Raw genomic sequence first — 21768 nt, forward strand, 5'->3', positions numbered from 1 at the left:
GAGCAGGGATGGCAGGTGGCTGCTCAGTGGCCGTGAGTGGGAGTGGGAGGTACACTGGAGCTTTCAGAAGCCACGCGGGGGCTGCAAGGCCACATTTCAGATGTGAATCTGGGTTTGCAATGGACAGAGCTCGGGGCTGGGTCAAGCAACTGGGGGACTTGTGTGTGACTGACACAAAGAAGGCTTGTTCTGTTCTGAGTGGTGTGTCCAGCATGGATGAGAGCCTGAGCCCAGCCTCACCGGGAGAGCACGGAGGGGGAAAAGAGGAAGGAGGAAGAGGAAAGAAGGGAGAGAGGGAAGGAAGGGGAAAAGGAGAGAGAAAGAGGGAGGGAGGGAATTTAAGAGAAGGAAGGAGGAAAATAGGAAGGGAAGAAGGGAATATTTGTCTATTTGTTCTGGGCCACAAAAAGTATCCGTGTCCGTTTTTATAAATGCTGACCTCTTAGAACTGGTAAGAACATTCTACCACCCCCGAACTGCTTACTGTTTTAGACACTAGCTGTGAGCAGCGTAATACCGCATTTGTCCTGGGCAGCTCAGGCCACCGCACCTCGCACTCACCCGTGTTGTTTCTGTAGGGAATGGCTAACACCCCACGAGAGGACAGGCCATCTTTAAGTGTCCTGAGCCCAAAACCGGGCTGATGAAGCTTTGGAGATTATGAGCATCTGTGGGGATGGTTCCCTGGGTGCACTGTGTCCACGTTCCTCACTTCATCTGCAGGGAGCTCCCAGAGCTTTCTGCCATCAGTGGTCCCTTGGTGACATGGCTAGAACATGGCATGGCACTGCAGAGCTGCCCGGGGCCCCGCAGGGTGGCCGCCGGAGAGCTAGTGTAGCAGTCCCTGCGTCCAGACCCATCCGCGGGTCCCGCATGGCTGCAGCCCCCAGCCAAGGCTGGTGCTGGGCTGGACCTGGCTCCACTGCTTGCAGCCGAATTTATCCTGGCATCCTGGAGATCTGATTGGTGCTCAGGGCGGTGCCTGTTGTGGGAACGGAGCCTCCGGGGTCTGCTCCCTCCCCACCTTGGGGGGTCTGCCTCCCCTCAGGCGGCAACCCAGCCAAGAGGATTCCTGTGCTCTCCTGCCTTGATTCTCCTATGTCGGGGTTGGTAAGAGCAGGTAGAGAAAGGCAGGAAGGGGAGGGAGGAGTAGGAAGTCAGTGGGGTCAAGGGTCAAGGCTGCCTTCCACTCATTCAGCCTCTCACTAGGTAACAGGAGTGAAGCGTCTGTCCTGTGGCCGCTGAGCCAGGTGGTGGGGCCTGGTGCCTGCAGAGGCCCCTTGGTTATTCCCCGTTCTGGGCAGCTCCCTCCAGAGCCCGGTTCCTTCACAGGACGCACTGCATCCTGACCCAGAGCCAAGCCCTCTGCAGAGCTCCCCCTCCCCAGCACTGTCTGCGGGAGGCTGTCAGACCCATGAGCACTTCCTCTGATACTGAAAGTGAGGGCCTGTCAGGAGCCATTGATCCAGAGGGTCACGTGTTCATCTGCTCTTATGATTAGCATGCGCTTCCTTGGGGACATCAGTCTTCAGGAGGAGGAGGAGGTCTGCTTAGGGCCTAGCGGGACCCTCCATACCCCCGCCTGCAATAAGAAGCCTGCGGGGCCCCTGACGCCTGTCCCAGCCCCTACCAGGGCATTTACTCCTGCCAGCTGCTCCTTCCAGGGCCACTACACTGGCCGGCACTCGGTGGCGCTCCCCCATCTCTGAGAAGATGTCAGGGGCTGGGGGCTCTGGAAGCCTGATCTGCCCAGCCACGCCTGAGCAGAGCTGATACTAGATTCCTGTCTTGCAAGATCTGACCAGCAACTGGAGGAGTTGAGACCCAGAATGCACTGGGTGGCAGGATGGGGTGTCCCCCTCCCCCCCAGGCTGAGCCACACTCTCTGGTATGGAACTGAATTCTGCCTCGGGTGGGCGGGGCCGTGGGCCGAGGGAGGGGCGGAGCTGGGCGGAGCTAGCAGACCTGCAGGTGCTCCTCTGTCTCAGGTGCAGCCTTGGGCTGGGGCATCTAGACAGCAGGAATCCTTGCAATGCCCTCTCAGATCCTAAGAGCAGGTGAGCCTAGCTGCAGTCCCCATTCTGCCACACTGGAGGGCCCAGTCAAGGTCAGGACAAGGTTACCTCCTCTGCAGTTTTCCCACACCCCTGGGAGCAGAGGGGGAAGCCCAGGAGAGGCTGGGCAGTCAGGAAGGGAGCAGTACGGCAGACACACAGCAGTACCCTTCTCCAGGGGTCTCACTGACTTCTGGGGCAGGGATGATGACCGTGCCAGCCTCCCAGGCTGGGTGTGTGTCTGGCCGATGGAGTGGTGCTGAGTCAGGAACAAGGCTAGTATGCCCAGAGCGTCTGGGTCCTTTATCAGAGAGGTGCAGGGTTGCTCTGGGAGATGCTGGGTGGCCTGGGGTCAGAGGCCAAGGCTGGGCCTCACCCCCCATGAAGTGGCTGTCCAGGCCTGCTCCCCACCTTGGTTGTTTGGAGGACCCACCATCAGCCTGAGCCCCAGGTCCACCTAGACTTCTGTGCAGATGTAGTAAAGGTGTCTTCACGTCTCTGAGCCTCTTCCTTCTCTGTAGAGAGGAGCTAACACAGCCCTCCTTCCGGTACGCGTTCTGAGCCTTATACATCGACGGGAGCCATGTTCTCACCAGTGTGCGGCGTGCCCCGCCTGTGGCCCCCCTCGCACACCTGGCAGCCTCTCCCTCCGCTGCTGGGAAAGCCAGACAGGTTCTGAATACGGGGAGCGGTGACCCCTGGCAGGGCTGGTCAGGGCCCACACACACACCCGGCAAGAGGAGAGACACCCACCTACTCCTCTAGCAAACCTGCCAGCCGGAACCACCCAGGGACCAGAGAGTTCTCCAAGCCACCGGTCCTCCCAGGTCCTCTGCCCCACACCTCGGCCATCTACCCGTCAGGCCCAGCGTCAGGCCCCGGCTGCACCTCAGTGTTGTTCAGAAGCACTCTCTGTGTTTGGGGGAGGCTACTTGGTTTCTGCTCCAGCCTTGTTGGCTCCCCTCACCCCCATACAGCCCTGCGGGGGGGGGAGGCGTCCTGCTCCCTCCCCACTACTTCCCCTCCCTTTATGTCATGTGACTCTATTGTTTCTGCCCCCACCCTATAAAGGCTGGTGTGTGCCGTCTTGGTGTTCTTTCAATGTCTTCGGGACGCTGTCTATGAGGCAGGGTAGACGGCAAGGTGCTCAGTGACGCAAGGATGGGAAGGGGTGTGCACCGAGAATAGAGACTGCAGCCTGGAGATGCATGTGTGCATCCATCCACCCATCCATCCATCCTGCAGGCAGTGGCTGCAGGCTCTGGGCAGTGGATCTGGCAGAGGACGGCACTCCCAGGTGGAGAGCTACCCGTGGACACGGTGTTCTTGGAACACAGAAGTCAGGGAAGCCATGCCCAGTTCTGGGTCTGTGTGGCCATGCTGGCCAGGCAGGGCAGGGCAAGCCCAGTTCTGAGGAGAAGCCTTTGGGCATGGGACTGAAGTCTGCCAGCCTTTCGTGAGTGAGCCCTTGCCACGAGAGTCGGGCAGGAGGCCCTGGCACAGCTCAGACTGGCCAGGAGAGGTGACGCCCACACACTTCCGTGGGGCGCCTGGTGCCACGGGGTGGCATCTGGGGAAAGCAGGCCGCACCTACAGCTGTTCTCCATGTCCTGGAGGCAGCGCTGCCTGGGGTCTCTGGTCAGCCAAACAAAGAGGCTTTAGAAGGTAAAATGGGTGAATGAATGCATTCACCCGGGGCTGGTCCTCCGTCTGGTGGGGTTCTCCGTGGAGGACCCCCGGCAGGGTGGGGGAGGGGAGGGTCTGAGCGTGTAAACAGCTGGGGAGCCGCTGCAGAGCTGGTCGCTGGCTGCACAGACTCTGCTGTGTAAATATTTTTCTTAGGAGTGCAGAGAGCCCCGTTCATTGGGCAGCTCACACTTGAAAGAACTGAGAAGTATCTGTTTAGGTATAAAAAGCTAAAAAACGGTGTCCGCCGCTCTTTTAAAAAAAAAATCATTTCTGAAGCTCAAACATAGCCAAGCTGATTTTTTTTAATGCAGAAAATAAATAAATATGACCCGACTCCCAGTTGCGAGCTCAAGAGTTTGTGTCAACACCGCTGGAGCCTTTGCTCCGGGAGCCAGCTCTGGTCGGGGACTCGGTGCCTCGCGAGGTTCCTGCTGGGGCTGCGGGTGGACGGCCACCCAGCCCAGCCCTGCCCAGCTCCGGCCGGCACTCCCGCCCACCGTGGGCAGCGCCCTTCTCCTGGGACAGGCCTGGCCAGGGCCAGGTATGGTCAGCCTCCAGATAGGAGGAACGAGGCTACTTTCTGTCCATGCCTCCGTCCAGCGGCCTGTGACCCTCCAGAGCCCAAGTGCAGAGCTGGAGGCCCGGACTTGAACGTGGTCCCGTGCTTAGCAGCAGCCTGACCTTTACCCTGTGCCATCAACTGCCCTGGCTTCTGTTTCCTGTCTGGAATAGGGGGTGCTGCTGGGCCCTGCCCCAGGCAGGGCTGGTATGAGAAATGAGAGCTGGCATCCCCGATGCCCATGACAGAACCTCCAGCCCCCACCCCAAGATGACCTTTGGCTGAAGCCCCAGTTCACCCCGGTGCTAAGATTCTCATGCAATATTGACCCCAGGCAAATTGGCAACAATTTTAGGACATCGACAGATAAGGACATTTAAGGATGAGAGCTACTCCTTACCCATTCCATCTTCCCAAAGAGGAGAGGCACTGGCAGCCTGGGGGGCTGAATTTGAAACGTGAGGTTCAGTCATCCTGCAGCCAGGGCTCTGTCCGCTGGGTGTAAAATCCTCATGGAAGGGCAGACCACATGGAAGCCAACCCCACTGACCAGGGGCAGGTCACTTGTGCTGCCCTAGGTTGGCTGCTCTCTCCTGCTGAGCTTGCCATGGGTCAGCAAGTGATGCTCAGACCAGCACAGGCTGTGTGGTGGGTGTGGGGGGGGGCCTCCATCAACCCTGCCTCTTACAGTGGCCCTCAGCACCTGCCCACAGAGAAGGCCTTGGAATCAGCTTCCCACAGGTTCTAAGACTTTGGATGCAAAGAAACCTTCAGAAATGGGCACAGAAGATATATAGGTTACAGAGTTAAGCTCAAAGGCCAGGAACAAAAGGTGGATACATCAGAGCTCTGGGAACCCCATCGGACAGGACAGCATGGTAGACATGTCTACCACAGGCCAGCCTGGGCAGACACACATACTGGCCTCTATCCACATCTCTCTGGTTTTCCTAGCTCATGACCAGAACTAGTCTGTGTTTCCTCCAGTAGGGCTGCTCTCAAATCTTTACTGAGATTTTTGTGAAGAGAGGAATCCTTTTGCAATCTATTCGTGACATGAAACAGAAATCCAGCCCCCCGGGGGGGGGTGTGCCAGAGCCACAGAACTATGAGAATATGAGCCCATGTGTGCACACATGCATGTGCCTGTACATGTGTATGCTGATGTGTATGCATGGGTGTTTCTTATGCGTGTGTGTGTGTACACTTGTGTGCATTTGCGTGCATGCATGTGTGTACATGGGTGTGTTTGTGGATGGTGCGTATGTGTCTGCACGTGCATGTGTCTCTTTGTAAGAGTGTATGTCTGCTCTTCACTGACTCCTTGGAGAACAGCGTATTTATTTTAAGAGTTGAAAAAGATGTTTTGACCAACCCCACTCAGCTAACCCCTGGCACTGCTACTCCAAAGAGAAGCTAAATGCTGGAGGTCAACCTCGCTTTTTTGGCTAAAATGCTCAATCAAAACACACCTAATACTTCTGCCGGGGTGCGGAGACGAAGCCGCAAGTGCGGCCGTTACCGCCAGCAGTGAGCGAGCCAGCTGCATGTGCTGAGGCCAGGCTGCGGAAGAAAGAGGGTTTTCAGTAAAGCAGCGGCTGGGCTGGGGAGGAAGCCAAGGCCCAGAGGCCGAGGGAGCGCCCGGCGGTTTCTCCACCCGAGGTCAGCCACCGGTGAGGAGGCCGAGTTAATGGTATTCATACCTGCCAAGGCAGCCATTAAACAGGGGCAGGCAGTTCCAGAACGGGGCTGCAACCTGCCCTTGCCGGAGGCTGCTTCCCTCTGCACAGTCCAGGCTCAGCCTTCCCCTGAGTGGCCGGTGGACCCCGTGTCCCCTCCTGCCCAGCATCATGTGATGGAGGAGGCCAAACCACACTCCTCCCCGTCCCTCTGTGGTTCACTCCCCTGCCTGACAACCCACATCCCAAAACCCAGCTGAGCAACCCAATCCCAAGGAAGCCAGGGCCCAGAGGCCAGCACAGAGGCTGCCGGTGGCCTCCGTGGACACCTCAAGGGTTCTGACCATGGACCCTACGGCTGTGGGCCTGCAGCACTGCGGCTCCCGCCTGTCCAACTCTGATTGGAAGGAGCCACACTGTAAACATCCAACCAGAGGCCACCGAGTGCTTTCTCCTGGCCAACGCCCAGCACCCGGGGCTCCAGGACGGTACATGTGTGCCAGCAGGGATCCAGGATGGTACATGTGTGCCAGCAGGCGCGTGGCAGCCCTGCCGAAGAGCAGGTGTCTGTGTGCTGAAGGGGCCTGTGCAGGCACCGAAGCCCTAGGCCTGGCTGGGGCTCCAGCCAAGGCTCCGTCACCTTCAGTGATGTACCCAGGACAGCAGGCACACGTCTGAAGTCCAAGTACAGCCAGGCACCATAAGAGCTCTATGGGAGAACCCTCCTGTCCTGCCCCCTCTAGGTGCTGGTGCCAGAGCCTCTGGTTTGTGACTGTGTGGCTCCTGTCTCAGCCTCCATCTCCACACAGCCATCTCTGTCCACATCCTCCTCCTCTTGTTCCTCCTGCTCCTCCTCCTCCTCCTTTCCCTCCCTCTCCTCTTCCTCTTCCCTTTCAGTCTCTTCCTCCTCATCTTCTTCTCTCTCCCTTTCCTTTCCTTTCCTTTTTTCCCTCCCTCCCTCCTTCCTTTCTTCCTTCCTTCCTTCCTTCCTTCCTTCCTTTCCTCCTCCTCCCCCTTTTCCTCCTCCTCCTCCTCTTCCTTCTTATTCTTCCTCCACCTCCTTTTTCTTCTTCCTCCTCCTCTTCCTCCTCTTCCTCCTCCTCCTCCTCTTCCTCTTCCTGTGCCAGTCCTGGGGCTTGAACTCAGGGCCAGGGCACTGTCCCTGAGCTTTTTAGCTCAAGGTTAGTGTTCTACCACTTGAGCCACAGCTCTACTTCTGGCTTTTTGATGGTTAACTGGAGTTAAGAGTCTCATGACTTTCCTGCCCAGGATGGCTTTGAACTGTGATCCTCAGACCTCGTTTTGAGTAGCTAGGATGACAGGTGTGAGCCACCGGCGCCCGTTCGCTTATAGCTCCTTTCCAGACCACAGGTTTGGTATTAATGAAAAGAAATGTAAAATCTCCACTCGGTTAGTACTCGCACCATTTGGAGGGCTGACTTCCTGATATTACGGCTAAGCTAGGCAAATAAGCCACGTCGGGAGGGCCACATTTGGGGAGCCATGTCCGGAGTGCCACGTCCACCTGCTGTAGCCACTGCGGTCCATCATGGCATAATTTGAAGGGGAAGGGAAAAAAACTCTTGGATTCGCCATGACTTCTCATTTTATTTTTTTTCAAGTATTAGTTTCAATCTTGGTTTCTGTTCTTCTGAAAGCGACATTACAATTTATGTATGTGAGTCTATGTGCCACACTTCCAACCCAGAAGGGAAAAGTCCAATTTCTGCAGCTAATTTGTCAGTTTGCTTAGCTTTAGCACTCTGGGCTGGTCGCTGACCTGCCACCCTCTGGAGTGGAGCTTGGTGGTTTTTAAGAGGAGATGCCGGGCGAAATGCCACAACCGTTCAGAATGGAGCCAAGGAAAGCTCGCGGAGGGCGCTCCGGGGAGGGAGGAAGGCCCGGCTCGCCACACGCTCTCCTCACTGTCAGCCTCATCCTCTGCAGAAGGAGGAGCGGGTCCTGTGCTGCCCACAGCTCACCGGTGGGTGGACGGCTCACTGAGGGTGGACGGCTCACTGAGGGTGGACGGCTCACCGGTGGGTGGACGGCTCACCGGTGGGTGGACGGCTCACTGATGGGTAGACGGCTCACCGGTGGGTGGACGGCTCACCGGTGGGTGGACGGCTCACTGATGGGTGGACAGCTCACCGGTGGGTGGACGGCTCACCGGTGGGTGGACGGCTCACCGGTGGGTGGACGGACGGCTCACTGAGGGTGGACGGCTCACCGGTGCCAGTGTACTCCTGTGATGTGCACCACAGCTCCTGCTTTCACTTGAGTGCCTGGGAGAGAGACGGTCCTTCTAGAATCTCTTCCCAGAGACAGAATGTCAGAATGCTGTGGTGCCCCCTGCCTTCCTCCTGCCACCTGGTCCACTCTCCTGGGACACACCTGTGACTCCCCTGAACTCTGCCTCCCAAGCCAGACTGGAAGTCCCAGAGGGCAGGCGGACTCCCAACCATCCCCGCCTCCCCCGCACCTGCCCCGGGCTGCACAAACACAGGCCAAGCACATTTGCTGGCCAGTCTGTCCCCCGCTTCTGAGTCTCCCCGAGTGCTGTGGAGTTATTTGGCAGTACACATACAGCATGCCTTTAGAGACCCACATGCGGGTCCCACACAGCTTCTGAAGAGCTAGGCAGGGTGGCTCCATCTGCGAAACGGGGCTTGGGGCAGCGTTAGGAGACAGCCCTGGAGGATACTTCCAGTCCTCAGCAAATGGCGGGGGGTAGCACTCTGTTACAATAAAGGGGCTGCTCATCAACAGAGCTCCTGGTTTTGTAGCATGGAGGAGCAAGGTCTCCTGGCAGAGGACATTCTGACCTGCCCCTACGGTGGGCAGCCCACTGCGCTCCCGGCTGGCATGTTGTCCTTACTAACCGGCCTCTTTTCAAACTTGTTTTGCAACAGATGCTGGCTGACACAGAGGTCTCGTCCCAGGAGGGCTGCATCAAAAAGGTAGGCCAGCCGGTCCTCTGTCTTCTCCCCTGCGCCTTTCCAGACACCTGATGGGGCACCTGTGAGTTTCTAGGTGCCCCTAGGCTGCCAGAGGTGCGGATTTTGTTGCGCTCTGAGGCCCCGAGCAATGCAGGGCCCGCCAGTCACTGCACTGGGCTGTGGTTCAGGGGTGACGGGCGGGGCGCTTGTGATTTTGAGAAGCAGGTGAGGTGGTGCCATCCCAATTCTTGAGAACTCTGGGCCCGTGGGAATGCTTCAGGCCACGCAGACACATAGAAACTACATCAAGGCAGGTGATGTTGATTTAGCTAGCGTCTCTAGATACTCACGTGAAAAGAATATGGGGGTGGACACAATTGTCTGAGAGTCAACAAAGCCTTTGCTGTACTCAGAGCTTGCAAAGAGGGTTCAAGCATCGCTTTAAATAAGCAAACCATTAGGTGAAAGAAAGAATGTCAGCTGGGCATTAGCTGCTACTTTGCTTGCTGGTTGATGATGGATAATAGCTAGTCGACAAACACAAGCCCCCAAAGACCCCGAGAGAGATCTATGCAAAGAGAAAATACACATGTCCCTGAAGAAGGATACCCACGGAGACACACACACACACACACACACACACACACACACACGCACGCACGCACGCACGCATGCACACACGCACTGCAGCCCAGACAGCAGGGAGAAGGGCTTGCTCCCAAATCAGTTCCAAAGCATTGCACCCACTCACCGGGCAGAGCCTTGGGCTTCCTGTGTGTGTGCAGACACATGCAAATACACAGGGACAGATGCACACACTCGCAAATACAGTTGATCTCGTGTTTAGGATTTTCCAGTCAAATAAGTAATGTCCTCTTTCTGGGCAGTGTGGCTCCAAATCAAAAGAGAGCAGGTCCCAGTTACTGTGTCGACAAAGCTGCAGGGAGGCTGGATCCGCAGTGGGTGGCTCAGCTGCCACCTGACTCTTCTTACCCCTTACCTGGTACTTCCTGTGGGTGGAGGTACCCTGCTGACTTCATGTGAGGTGTGGCCTGAGCTTCTGATCCGTGCAGAACATTCTAGGCCAGGCCGAGCTTTCTGCAAAGGGGTAGGACCTGTCCCTTCTCCCAGGTCCAGCCCCGGGTGTGGATTTGGGAGGACATGGGGATGGCAGCATGTTTTGGCTCTGCAATGGCCTCTTGTAGGACCTCTGACCAGAAGTCTTTCCTTCCTGTCCCTGTCCCTGTCCCCGTGCAATCTCTAGAATTCTTGTGTAGGGAGATAGGTGTCTGTTCTCAATGCCCACTGCCAAGGGATGCTTGAGGCAGGCCTTCCTTCCCTCCCTCCCTCCCTCCCTCCTTCCTTCCTTCTTTCCTTCCTTCCTCCCTCCCTCCCTCCCTCCCTTCCTTCCTTCCTTCGTCTGATCACATCATGGCTCTTCCCCTCTTTCTCTCTCCCTTCCTGCCTCTTTGAATGAGTTTATATTTTCTCAAAGGACATAGGAAAGCAAGAGACACGAAGCAGAGTTTCTGTGTTTCAAATCGCTGTAGTTGCTTTCATTTCCTGGAAACAAACAAACAACCTGTATTCAACTCCAGTCTCCTTCCCCTCTGGAGTGTGTTCACACACACACACGCGCGCACACACACACACACACACACACACACACACACACACACACACACACACACACACACACACACACACACACACACACACACACACACACGCCCCGAGCCAGGCTGTGGGACACTTGGCCAGACAACCTTGTTAACTTGATGTGTCTCTCAGATGTGCTGTGAGAGCGGGTGGGAGGGGCGGGGGAAGATGCGTAAGTGCATGCCGCGTGGGCCATGAGAACTAGGGTCAAGGCCGGAGGTCAGAAGTCAAGTTTAAACCTCAGGGGTGGTAGAGAGGTGAGGTCTGGATGTTTCTGGCTGGATGAGGATCAACGTGACTGCCCTCCCGTGGGGCTCCTCCATGGCACTGCGTGAGCTCTGCCTGAGGGGCCCTGGCCGTATCTGATGTGGCCCTGGGTTATCTAGAGGCTGCTCGTGGTGGGGGGCCGCCGAGGACCACTCCTGGGTGAGGTGGGGTGGCCGTGGGGCCGGGGAGATGGCATTCACTCAGCTCCATGCCCTTGTGAAGCCCCCGAGGGTCACCGGGACCCCCACGCAGCCCGAGCATATTGGCACCGAGGGGATGCAGGCAGGCGACCAGCTGTGAGCCGCTCACTGCCCCATGGGGGGTCGTTGTGGTGCTGGGGGCGGGCTTCCTCACCCCCCATCACCGTCCGCATCGTCGACTTTGCTTCTCTGCCCACTGCAGCACACAGTTTCTCAGCCCTAGCTGAACCTGGGCGTTGATAGCACTGAGGAGATTCTAGGTTGCCCAGGATCACACTGTTGGGATGATCGGAGAAGCCAGAGCGGGGGGGGGGGGGGGTTGTCACACAGTGGGACCCAAGGCAGGGAGACACCGCCTCATCCGGTTCTTTCCAGGTGGAAGGTCCCACCTGGCAAACAGAAATGCTGCCTAGGGTCATGGCAACATGTGGGAATATCACATTGTTTATAGCTGGTGTAACTTCTTGCACAAGAGTGCCATCTAAGAGATGAATTCAGTGGCTTCCCAATTCACTGGTTTTACAGTTTGGGTCATCCTAACACGTACATACTACTTGAATACAAATGAGATGGGCAGAGTGGGCAGGGGCCGGGGGCCGGTTAACCCCCTGGGCTGTTTCATCAATGTCTCTGAGCTTGGTTTAGTCCCTCTTAGGGATGAAATGTAACAGACCTCATTCATTCTACTAGGGTCTGCACTCTGCCAGGCAGAAAAGCCATGTTTTCCGGGGGCAGGGGGGTGGGGGTCAGTGCTATAGAGTCTAAGTGCCAAGATCATCTATTCCAAGGTTAAAGGCGATGGAGCCTGGGTCCCTCAGGGTGGCAATGCAGAAGCTGCATTGGAACTGCTACACCTGGTAAAACCACGCCCCCAAAGGGGCGGGGCTCCCCCCTGCTCCGGGCTACCAATCCCATCCCTTCACTTCTAGGCCCTTTGTGCCCTATGTCTGGACACCTTCTCTAGCCTCCCCTCTCCCTACCCCACCTCCCCCCTTCTCTCTAGTCTACTAGTTCTGTGTTCTCTGCCCCCTCTGGTCCTAAGTGTTCCTGTATGGTCCCCTTCTGGCTCATCCTTTGTGTCCCCCCCACTCTCCCATCATTGACCCCATACCATGCTGCCCGCAGCCCAGCTTCAGCTCCAGTACAAGGTCCTGAGCCCCGAGTCCAGTTCCCAAGCCTCCATGCCTTTGCCAGCCCCACATGGTGGTGTGTGCCCACGGCGTGTGACCTGCACTTTCTGAAAAGTCACTTAGGCCCTGTCTCCTCTTCTGGCCGCCGGCCTGGTGCAGTACGCCAGTGCCGGACCTCTGGGACGGCCCCTCTGCCGGTGACTCTATTTAGTCTCTGTTTACTTAGAGGGGAAGCCCGCGGCTCCTGGAGAGCAAACATCTGCGGGAGATAATCTAGCAAGTTGTCCATCCATCACTTGGTCGCGCGGCTCCCTGGAGAGCGTGCGGGGGCCGGTAATAAAAAGGCCGGGCGAAGAGGCTTTGGGGACGAATAAAGAGCCGTGTTAAGGGCTCACGGAAAATGGATGGAAGACATTATTAAGGCTCAATGGCCGTCTTATCAAAATCCAATAGGATAGACATTTGGCAAAAGGCTTAAATTTATTCTTTGACTTTCTGGAGGGCTTGAATTTATCCCTTAACAAGAGTGTAGTCCACCCAGGGAGATGGTATCAGCCGAAAGAATTTTGATTCAATCTCTTCGGTGATAGGAAAAGGGGAAACGCAGGCCCCCACGGCCTTTCCTTTTGTCCACTTTATCTTGTTTTCTTTCACCATCTTGAAAAGGAAGGACGTGTTAATACCGCACAGCTGGGGAGAAACCACAAACAAAGGGAAGTGACCTTTTCCTCTTGTATTTTTATTTTCTACTCCCCCCCCCAACATATACTCACACCTCAGATAAACAAATGGAAGTTTACATCTTCCAGACTCAGACTGGGGGGCCTGGACAGAGGTGCCTTTTCTGTAGCCAGTCCTCTGGGGCCATGGCTGGAGATATGGGAAGAAAGTCAAAAATAAATTGAGCTAACGACAGCCCCAGCGAAGCAAGAGGGACCTGTGATAGGTTCATCAATCTCTCTGTTATTATTATGTACAAAACGCTACAGGTCATAAAAGCCATCTGATAGCCCAGCCTTCCCATTGTCCAAACAGTTTGATTGATTGATGATTATGATAATTTGTGAAATGATTATTTGGATGTTACGAGCGGCGTCTGTCCAACTGGGCTGTTGTACGGGCATTTCCTATCGCGTGACCCCGGCGAGATTCCTGTGGCAGTGGAAAAACCCTGAGGCTTCCTGTGCCCATCCGTGGACACCTTGGGCTCATGAAAGATGTCTGGGGCCAGGGATGTGAGCTCAGTCCATCCAGGAAGGATGGAGCAGAGACGGACCACTGCCGAGTGGCTTTTGTGTGTCAATGACTTGGAGGCCACACACCCCGGGGGTCTAAACAGGGCCGCGACTGAGCAGTGGCTGGGGCTGGGGGTTGCCAGGCTGTTTTATCTCTGGACATGACCATGGGTGTGTGCTCCATCCTTCATCTTCTGGTTTACTCTGCTTCTATGGCGTCCTCCAGAGGAAAGCAGAGGCATTTCCCCTGTGCCTGGAGAGTCGGGAGGGAAGAGGAGACAGAGGGCAAGGGATGGGGTTGCCATGGGGAGATGCTGAAGACTTCCCTCCTTTGCTTGGCTGTGGTATCTATTAGACCTGGAAGGCTCTACACTGCTCTCAGCTTGGCTGATCGTGGCTAGGTTGAGGGTATATTGTACCATAGAGGTAAGTTTTAGATATGCTTTCCTTGTTTACTCCTTACCAGCAGCCACACTCACACCCACCCAAGCATTGTAACAAAATTTTAGTTTCCCTACAGACACACTTTATTACCAAAAAAGAAAAAAAATCACAGCAGAGCCCCTTCCTAACTCTAAGAATGTGCGATCAAACTGATTAATTTGCATGTGGGATCAGTTATGTCTTTATGAAATCAAAGTGTGTTTAGCTGCCCCGGAGACAGCCCCGAGTTGATTTTGATAATCTCGGGCTGAATAGACTGGCCTGCTTGCCGTAAGCCGGGGACAAAAGGCTGGACAGTGGCTGAAAGCCCTTTGACGACATGTCTCTCATTCCATTGTTCAGGGGTTGCTGATAAAAGAACCGGGAGTCCATTAATTCAGTGAATGAACATATAGTAAAGTCAGTCCCCTCTTGAGAACAATGATGTTGAGGTCAGCTCCGGTTGCCATGGAAACTAAGTACTCCTAAGAAGTTTGCATCCTTGATTTTGCTGAATCAAAGACTGCAACGCGGAGAGGTGTAAATCGGCCAAGACAGCAGAAAGTCGGGAGGTACCACCCCCAAGATTCCCCTCCTGGCAACCACGCGAGGCCCATGGCCCTGGGGACCCTCGGCTGCCCTTGGGGACCAGCCTGGTATCTGACTCCTTCTCCTCTTCCCCCTTCCACCCTCCCCTGTGCATCCCCCCCACCCCCCACAGCTGCTTCCCATCCCCAGAGGATGGGGGCTTCAGGTTTTCCCAACTGTTGACATGTGTCTTGAAAGGCCGCCCTGCCGGAAGAAAATGGGCCTTGAAGGGTCTCAGGGGAAGCGGGGTGGAGGGGTCAGCTCTACAGATGCCCGGGGCCCCCAGCAGACTCTGACCTCCCGGCAGCATCTGAACTGGGCTGCTGGGGCAGGGCCCCTTTACTTGCTGATAAGGGAGGGTGACTAATGGTCCCTTAGCCAGGCGCAGGTGAGTTTTGGGCTACATGAAGACTGTAGAAATGTAACCTCACAGCCTCCCATCTTCTAAATTAAGTTGATTCCACCGCCCCCACCCCCACCCCAACCCGAGCATCCCTTAAATCAGCTTAACCATCAGATTAGACCAGGAGAGGTGCGGCTAATTAATTTCCTGTGCAGTAATTTATTACCTGCTACAGCTGGTTTATCTCCAGGGCCCTGTGTGTGAGAGTTAATCGGGGACTCTGCTGGACCAGCCTGGAGGTGTAAGGGGCTCGGGGATGGTGGGGGGGGGAGGGCTGGGAGAGGCGTGGGATGGGGTGGGGTAGCATTTTTTATGTCTCTATTTCTGTGAAAAATTGATGAGTTTGGATTTGTGCCCCTGAAGCATCCCCAGAGGTGCACCTGGACAGGCCCTGGGCGCCAGCCTGAGGTCGAGGCCCTGGAGGAGGGGGACGGAAGACCAGGGCCAGGCCTGCAGTCCCTCTCCCAGGGCCCCTGCAGGGAGTGAGCGTCGACACTGCTGCTGTCCTCAGGAACTGCATCCATCGCTGGGGACCCTGCGTCCAGAACTCAATCACAAAGCCAAACCTCCCCCATTCACACCAGGTGTAGCTCACACCACCTGGGCATGTGACCACCTGTGCACCACTGGCTCCTCTCAGCCAGTGAGGGGGCACCGCCCTCCCTGCCTGCCCCCACCCACCCCGAGAGCCCAGTCCTGCCCTCTGGGGCCCTTGGCTTTGAACTTTGAAGCTCTGCCTAAGCTTTCCTTCTCTGAACACTGGGGAGGAGCAAGTCAGCGCAGGGAGCCACAGGCTTGGCCCCGTGCCTGGGCTGGGTGGGACGGACTGGAGGTGTTGTGCCACGGTCTGCGGGGCCCGAACATGGGGCACCCCTCCTGCCCGGGGCCTTGGAGGTGTGAGCAGTCCGCGGCGGCCTCTTGCGGAGCGCCTGCCCCCGCAGAGGGTCAGGGCTCACAGGTTCCTGCCCGGGACCAGCTGGGCCCATCCTCACACAGACCCGCGGTCTGGGGGTTTCCAGGTAGCCCTGATGGGGTCTCTCAAGCCCCGTCCCCTAAGCAGCCCCGGCAGGAGGGCGGCGGATGGCACCCTGTTCTGGGGCAGGATTTATTGGCTGCATTACTGGTTTTATAGGAGCCAGATGGAGGCGTCAATAAACTCGGTCCGTAATCTTCAGGTGGGTGCGATATTGAGTTAATTAAATTGTCCTGCACTATTAGGGGAGAAATATATATCAGCTCTGAGTTCTGCTGAGCCTCTTCTGCTTGAAGCTCACAAACGCACACCTCAGCAAAGTCAGCAGCCGGGGCCTGAGCAGGGAAGGTCTCTAACACAGCCGTGCCTTTCAAAAGAGGCCGGGGGCGGCTCACCCTTCCCAGCCCCGGCCACCTCTTCTCGTCAAGGTCATTGTCCTAGGGGAAGTGGGGCCCGCTCTGGCTGGGTATGGACAGAGCGGCAGGGTGAAGACCACAGCCCGTCAGGGCATGGTGCCATCTCCCTGGGGCCTTCCACATCCCCGGTCACTCCCCTGCAGCCGTGTCTGGCTGCATCCCCACCCCACCCAGCCCCATGTCCCTAGAGGCTCTTCTCCAAATGGAGCCAGGCCTGGGCCCTGCTGCTGGCCGAGCATCTTGGGCCAGGACTGCTCTGAGGACCTGGGAGGTGATTTCCATGAGACCAGCTGGGGATGCTTGCGGCCTTTTCCTTACCACCCTGGGCCACTGCTGGGTACGGGGAGGGGAGAATTGACCAGTGGAGTAGAGAAGGCCTTTCTCTCTGCCAGGGAGCAGGGAGGAGGCAGTGAGGGCCCCGTCCTCCGTGGGCTGCGCAGGGCTCCGGCCTGCTGTGGGGAGCTGGGGCTGGGTGCCAGCTCCCAGCTAAGAAGCCAGCTGCTGTTAGAAAGGGTGTCTGCACTAGGCCCAGGGAGGATAGGCAGCGGGGTGCAGGCGGCCTGGGCCTGGGGGATGGAGCAGACCCTCTCCGGGGGGTCCCCACTCATGTACCCAGTTTCCACGTCCACTGTGGACACTGCAGAGACGTGTGGTGTCCCCGGAGTAGTTCTGAGTAGCTGGCATCTGCTCCCGGCGGCCACAGCAAGCTATAGACTCTGCCTCCTGGGGCCTGGGTCCCAGTGCAGGCCAGGAAGGGGCTGTGAAGGGGAGAGGAGAGGGCATGCGCGCGGGTCATGAAAGAGTGGGTGGCTGCCTCCTCTGATCCAGGGAGGCCCCGAGGGTCACAGCCATGCTTGCTGCGGCCATGGTCACGCCACACCCCTCTGACCCATCACCGCCCGCACCCCTCATCATTCCTGCTTCACTGCAGAGGAAAATGGAGCTCAGAGCTGTGGGTCAGGGCCTGAAGCCACTCTGCCATTACTCTGCCAGCCTCAGGCCGGGCAGACACTGGCTTTCGACAGTCACGCTCGGACAAGTACAGGACAAGGAGAAGTGAGCCAGGACGGGACGGGCCCACCAGAGGTAACTTGGCCATCAGATGTGGCCACAACGAGGCTGGATGACAAAACATCCCCAGGTGTGGCACCTTGAAACGGCTCCACCAAACTCAGCCAGCCTCCGATGATGATTCTCCACCGATGGCTGGATTGGGCTAGGCCCGATGTCCTGTTGTCCTGCTTGGACCAGTGTGATCTCTGGGGCAGGATGGGAGCAGATTCACGGGCTTGACCTCCTCTCGGCTCACCCCAGCCAAAACCATAGCCCACGGAAGGCTGGAAAGAGAACTCCACCTCTCGTGGGAGGCCATGGCCATGAAGCCAAGCACCTGGGTGGGGCACAGAAGGCTTCCTAAAGAAGATGGCATCTGACCCGACATCCGGCCAGCTCTTGGGTCACAAGCCAAAGTACCGAGTATGATTCAGGGAGTGTCCTTTGAGAATAAAGCCCAAGGACAGGCTAGCTGTCCAGCCTGCCCTGGCCTCTGCCGGCGTCAGCATACCCGTGGGCATGCCTAGCCCTGAGGATGGCAGTCTTTTCCTCAGGAAGAGGCCCTGGACTTGGCTTCAGAGCTGTGGGGTGAAAGTCCATGCCAGGCTGGCTCAGGTGTCCAAGGGCCTCTCCTGGGAGGAGTCATGCCCGGACAGCAAGGGAAGAACAGCCCCGAGGCTCTGGCTTGTTGGCAGTGACTGATGGGTAGTGGGCTTAACTAGTAGAGGAGAGAATAAACCAACTCCGCACGGTGCCTGGGGCCCAGAAAGGGGACATTTAGAGCATCATTTAGCATTAAAGAGAGAATCTTCATGCCAGGCCACGAAAAGAGAAAGGAAAGCATGCAGGACTCTGAAGTGAGAAAAGCCCACATAAAGACTACATACACTGCAGGATTCCGAAGGCGTGGTGTTCTGGAAAAGCAAAACTATGGCGATCAGACAAAACCTAAAAAGGCCAGGTGTGAATAAGCAGAGCCTCGAGGCGTGTTCGGGGCAGTGGTGATGGGTACAAGGCCCTGGAACACAGCACTCAGAATGTGAACCCTGGCGCCAGCCGTGGGCTTTGTGTGAGCATTTCGGTGTCACTCGAGTGTGAGAATCGTAGCCCTGAATACCCTGCAGAATGCTAGCTATAGAGGAGCCTGGGGCAGGGGGAGAGGAGGGGGGAGTAGGAGGGGGGGGCTGTACTTTTCATCCCTTTTCCTTCACACCTGAAATGGCTCCAAAAATACTCTTGGTTCAAAGAAGAAGTTCTTCAAGAAGCGATATGCCACGCACGTGCACATATAAAACGCGCACACACAGACACGCATGTGTGATAGAGCTAGAAAGGTCACTTCTTGGTGGTGAAGGGTGAAGGCTGGCCTGACATGCACCTCCCCGGGGCGTGGGGCTCTCCGTGTGCCGGCCTCCGTGGGGGGTGTTGGGCCTCAGGCCACAGCAATGGGGCAGGTGGTAAAGGGTTCCGAGCTGGTGGCGAGCAGCTTCAGCTTCTTTGGAGTCAAAGTCTTGCTGACTAGGCTTCTGGTCTTGCCATCAGGCAGGGCGTTTGGCTGCTCTAACCTGAACCTGGGCCGGCTTTGGGCCAGCTGAGGTTGCATGGAGCCATCGAGTCATGAGCAGAGGGATGTGTGCTATGTTGTACTTACTGATCCTAGGCTGAGCTGCTGGTCACATTGTGACACCCTACGGGGCTTTCTGCCCCCAACTCTACAATCAGAAAGTTCTAGAGAGATCCAGAAATGGTAGCAGAAGCACCCCAGAGAGTCACACTGGGCTGACAGGAAAATCAAACTTTCTGGCATTTTGTTAGGTCTGTGGGATTTTTGGTGTCTTACTTGTTATTTGGACTTAGCCATGCTCATTCTGACTGAAAATTCTTTGTATCTCCTTGTAATTCCTCAGATCCTCAAAACTAACCTGTCTCAAAACCAACTTCCTTCCCTCCCATTCTCCCCTCCTCCCTCCCTCCCTCCCTTCCTTCCCTCTCCCTCCCACTCCCCTGCTGAACAAATATTTACTAAGCACCTACTGTGGGCTTAGGAGCTGTCCCAGGTGCTGGAGATGTAAGGTTGGGTTGTGCAAATCTCTGCAGTCCTGGAGTTAGAATTCCTCTGAGGCCTGAGCCCCGGCATTAGTTCTTTGTATTCTCAATTCCCTGGAGACTCCCAGCATTAGTTCTTTGTATCCTCAATTCCCTGGAGACTCCCAGATGTGCCGTTCCTCCTGGAGATAGGCTCCAATCTTAGGGGTATCCTTCCAAGAACCCCCTGAGCTCTTCGCTTTGCATTCGGGCATGCATTTCCCATCAGGCAGGTGGGCTCAGCTGGGCCTGAGTGGGGGAGATGCCAGGAGGCACTTCCCTGGGCGGCTCCCCCCCCCACTCCCCCCCCCCCCGTTACCCAGAGGGAGGGGGAAATGTGAAAGATAACAAATTGATTTTGGCCAGAGAGGGTGGGATTCTTAATTTAACAGATTCAGCATGAGTGTACTGTTTTCTTATTTAATAATATTTCCTTCTTTGAATGACTCCCTGTCTCAGCATGCTAACGGGGTCCATTCTCCACCTGACACCACGTCCATCAGCTGGGCTGTACTGGTGAATGGTTGTTGTTTTTTTCCCTCACCCAGTTGGCAAGATGTTGCTCTAGTAGGCCGTTGATAAATGAAGTAATAAAAAGCAGGATGCATTATTTCATGTTGGAGCTTTGCCTCTGTTATGTCTGAGCAATGGCCGAGGCTTACAGCATTGGCCTCAGACATGTGTGTGTTGGTGGGGACAGAAAATTATCACGCAGAAGGAGTGTGGTGGGGCGTTCATCGTGGATCAAAAGGGGGAAACCTGCTTTACAAAACCGAGGCCAGCTCGCAGGTCCGTGAGTCCGCTGGCAACACCCGGCCTGCCTCGGCCAGGCCAGCCTTCCTTCTCGCTCTGCAAGCCTGGGGCTCTGGGTTACCAAGGCCCCGAAAGGGCAGATAATTATCGGAAGAGAATCTGAAGCGTGGGTACCCCAGAGAGCTGCAAAAATAAAATGAGGAGGAGGAATTTTGAATAGATTTCCTCCCTTTGTATTTCTGTTTTGGACAAGCAGTACAGAAGCAGCAATGAAAGGGAACTGGCAAGGTGGAGAAAAACATCAAATTAGACCTCAGGGCGGTTGCAATTGGTGGCTTCCTGGGGTTAGAGGAGAGCTGGGGACGGGGCGCATCTCCGCTTCGTGGCTCTCCCATGGGCAGCCTCTGTCCATCCTCACCAGCCCAGGAGGCGGCCGAAAGCAGGAGCTGCGGAGGGGGACGGGGCGGACACGTACCAAGCCTCGTGCACAACGGCTGTGTCTTTCTTCTTCCAAAGTCAGGCTGGGGTGCGGAAGATGGGCTGCGTGGCCGCAGGCTGACAAGCCCAGGCGGCACTGGGGAACTCTGAACTCTTGCAGCAGGCCTGCAGGACAGCCACTCCTTGCCCCTCGGGGCCCCACTGTGCCCAGAGGGCCTGAGCTGGAGGCTGCCCAGCAGCCCCGTGGTTCCCCGGAGCGCTGCGTCTCAGTAGACGTGTGTGATTCCAGGACCCACCCCCAAGCAAGGGGCCCTAGGAAAGCTCTGCCCCGAGGCCCCAGGATGCTTCTCTTTCCTTTCCTCACTGGTTTTGGGGATCATTGTCCTATGACCCTGTCTTCCTGCCACGGTTGGTCTAAAAATTGCAGTTCCCCAACTCTGCTTCCTCTTAAAGCACTCAGGATTTTGCCTCCCCCGTGGGCCCTGGTGTGCACTGTAATTCCACACAAGGCCCTCTTCCCTCTTTGGGGGCCTGTCCTGCCAGCCCGATAATGTCATCGGCTCAGCTTCCCTCCTGACACCTGACGAACCCTTCCAAAAGGAAGGGGCTGTTCTTCACACACGTCACGCCAGGGTCTGGGGGAACTCCGGCAGGGGCTCCTGCCCAGCACCCCGCCGACAGCTTGGTTCCTGTGGCTGTAGACACCAGATCTGAAACACAGCGTCAGAGGTGTTCAGGTGCTTTGCTTGCTCGGCTCCAACCCCACAGCAACCTCACTGAGCTGCTCCTGAAATCCCACTGGGAGGGGCCTTTCTGGGCATGCAGGACTCCGTGGCGAGAGGAATGTCGAGCGGGCCAAAAGCTCCCTGAAAGAACTCCACTACTTGCTGTGTAACTTCATGATCTGTAAAAATTGAGCTAAGACTGGTACTGCCTGGAGTTGTGATTGTAAGTGCATGAACGATCTCACGCACTGCACCTGTAGATGTAGTAAAGCGAGGTGGAGTTTGGAGCAATGGAGAGAGTGATGGTGGTGATGATGGTGGTGGTGATGATGGTAGTGATGATGTTATTGTCGATGATGGTGGTCATGAGCCCTGGAGACCCAATCCAGATGGACTCATTCCATGGGCAGATGAGGGAGGAGGGGACCAAGGAGCGTCAGCCCCGGCTCCCCTCACCACAGCATGACGGGGATCGAGCCACTCGGCTTCTTGGAGTCTTG

At 56.5% G+C, this 21768-nt stretch overlaps 1 protein-coding gene across 3 annotated transcripts in view; it reads left to right on the plus strand.

The window, feature by feature from the left end:
* Nucleotides 1-21768, plus strand: part of Prdm16 (PR/SET domain 16) — a 300472-nt gene that overhangs the window by 143192 nt on the left and 135512 nt on the right. For all 3 annotated transcript variants that reach the window (XM_070037164.1, XM_070037165.1, XM_070037166.1), the window contains exon 3: nucleotides 8894-8941. In XM_070037164.1, coding sequence (XP_069893265.1) covers nucleotides 8894-8941 — 48 coding nt within the window. The remainder of the gene's footprint in view (nucleotides 1-8893; nucleotides 8942-21768) is intronic.

This window comes from Dipodomys merriami, unplaced genomic scaffold, assembly GCF_024711535.1.
Source record: "Dipodomys merriami isolate MVZ:Mamm:240054 unplaced genomic scaffold, mDipMer1.0.p SCAF_28, whole genome shotgun sequence".
Taxonomy (NCBI): Eukaryota; Metazoa; Chordata; class Mammalia; order Rodentia; family Heteromyidae; genus Dipodomys; species Dipodomys merriami.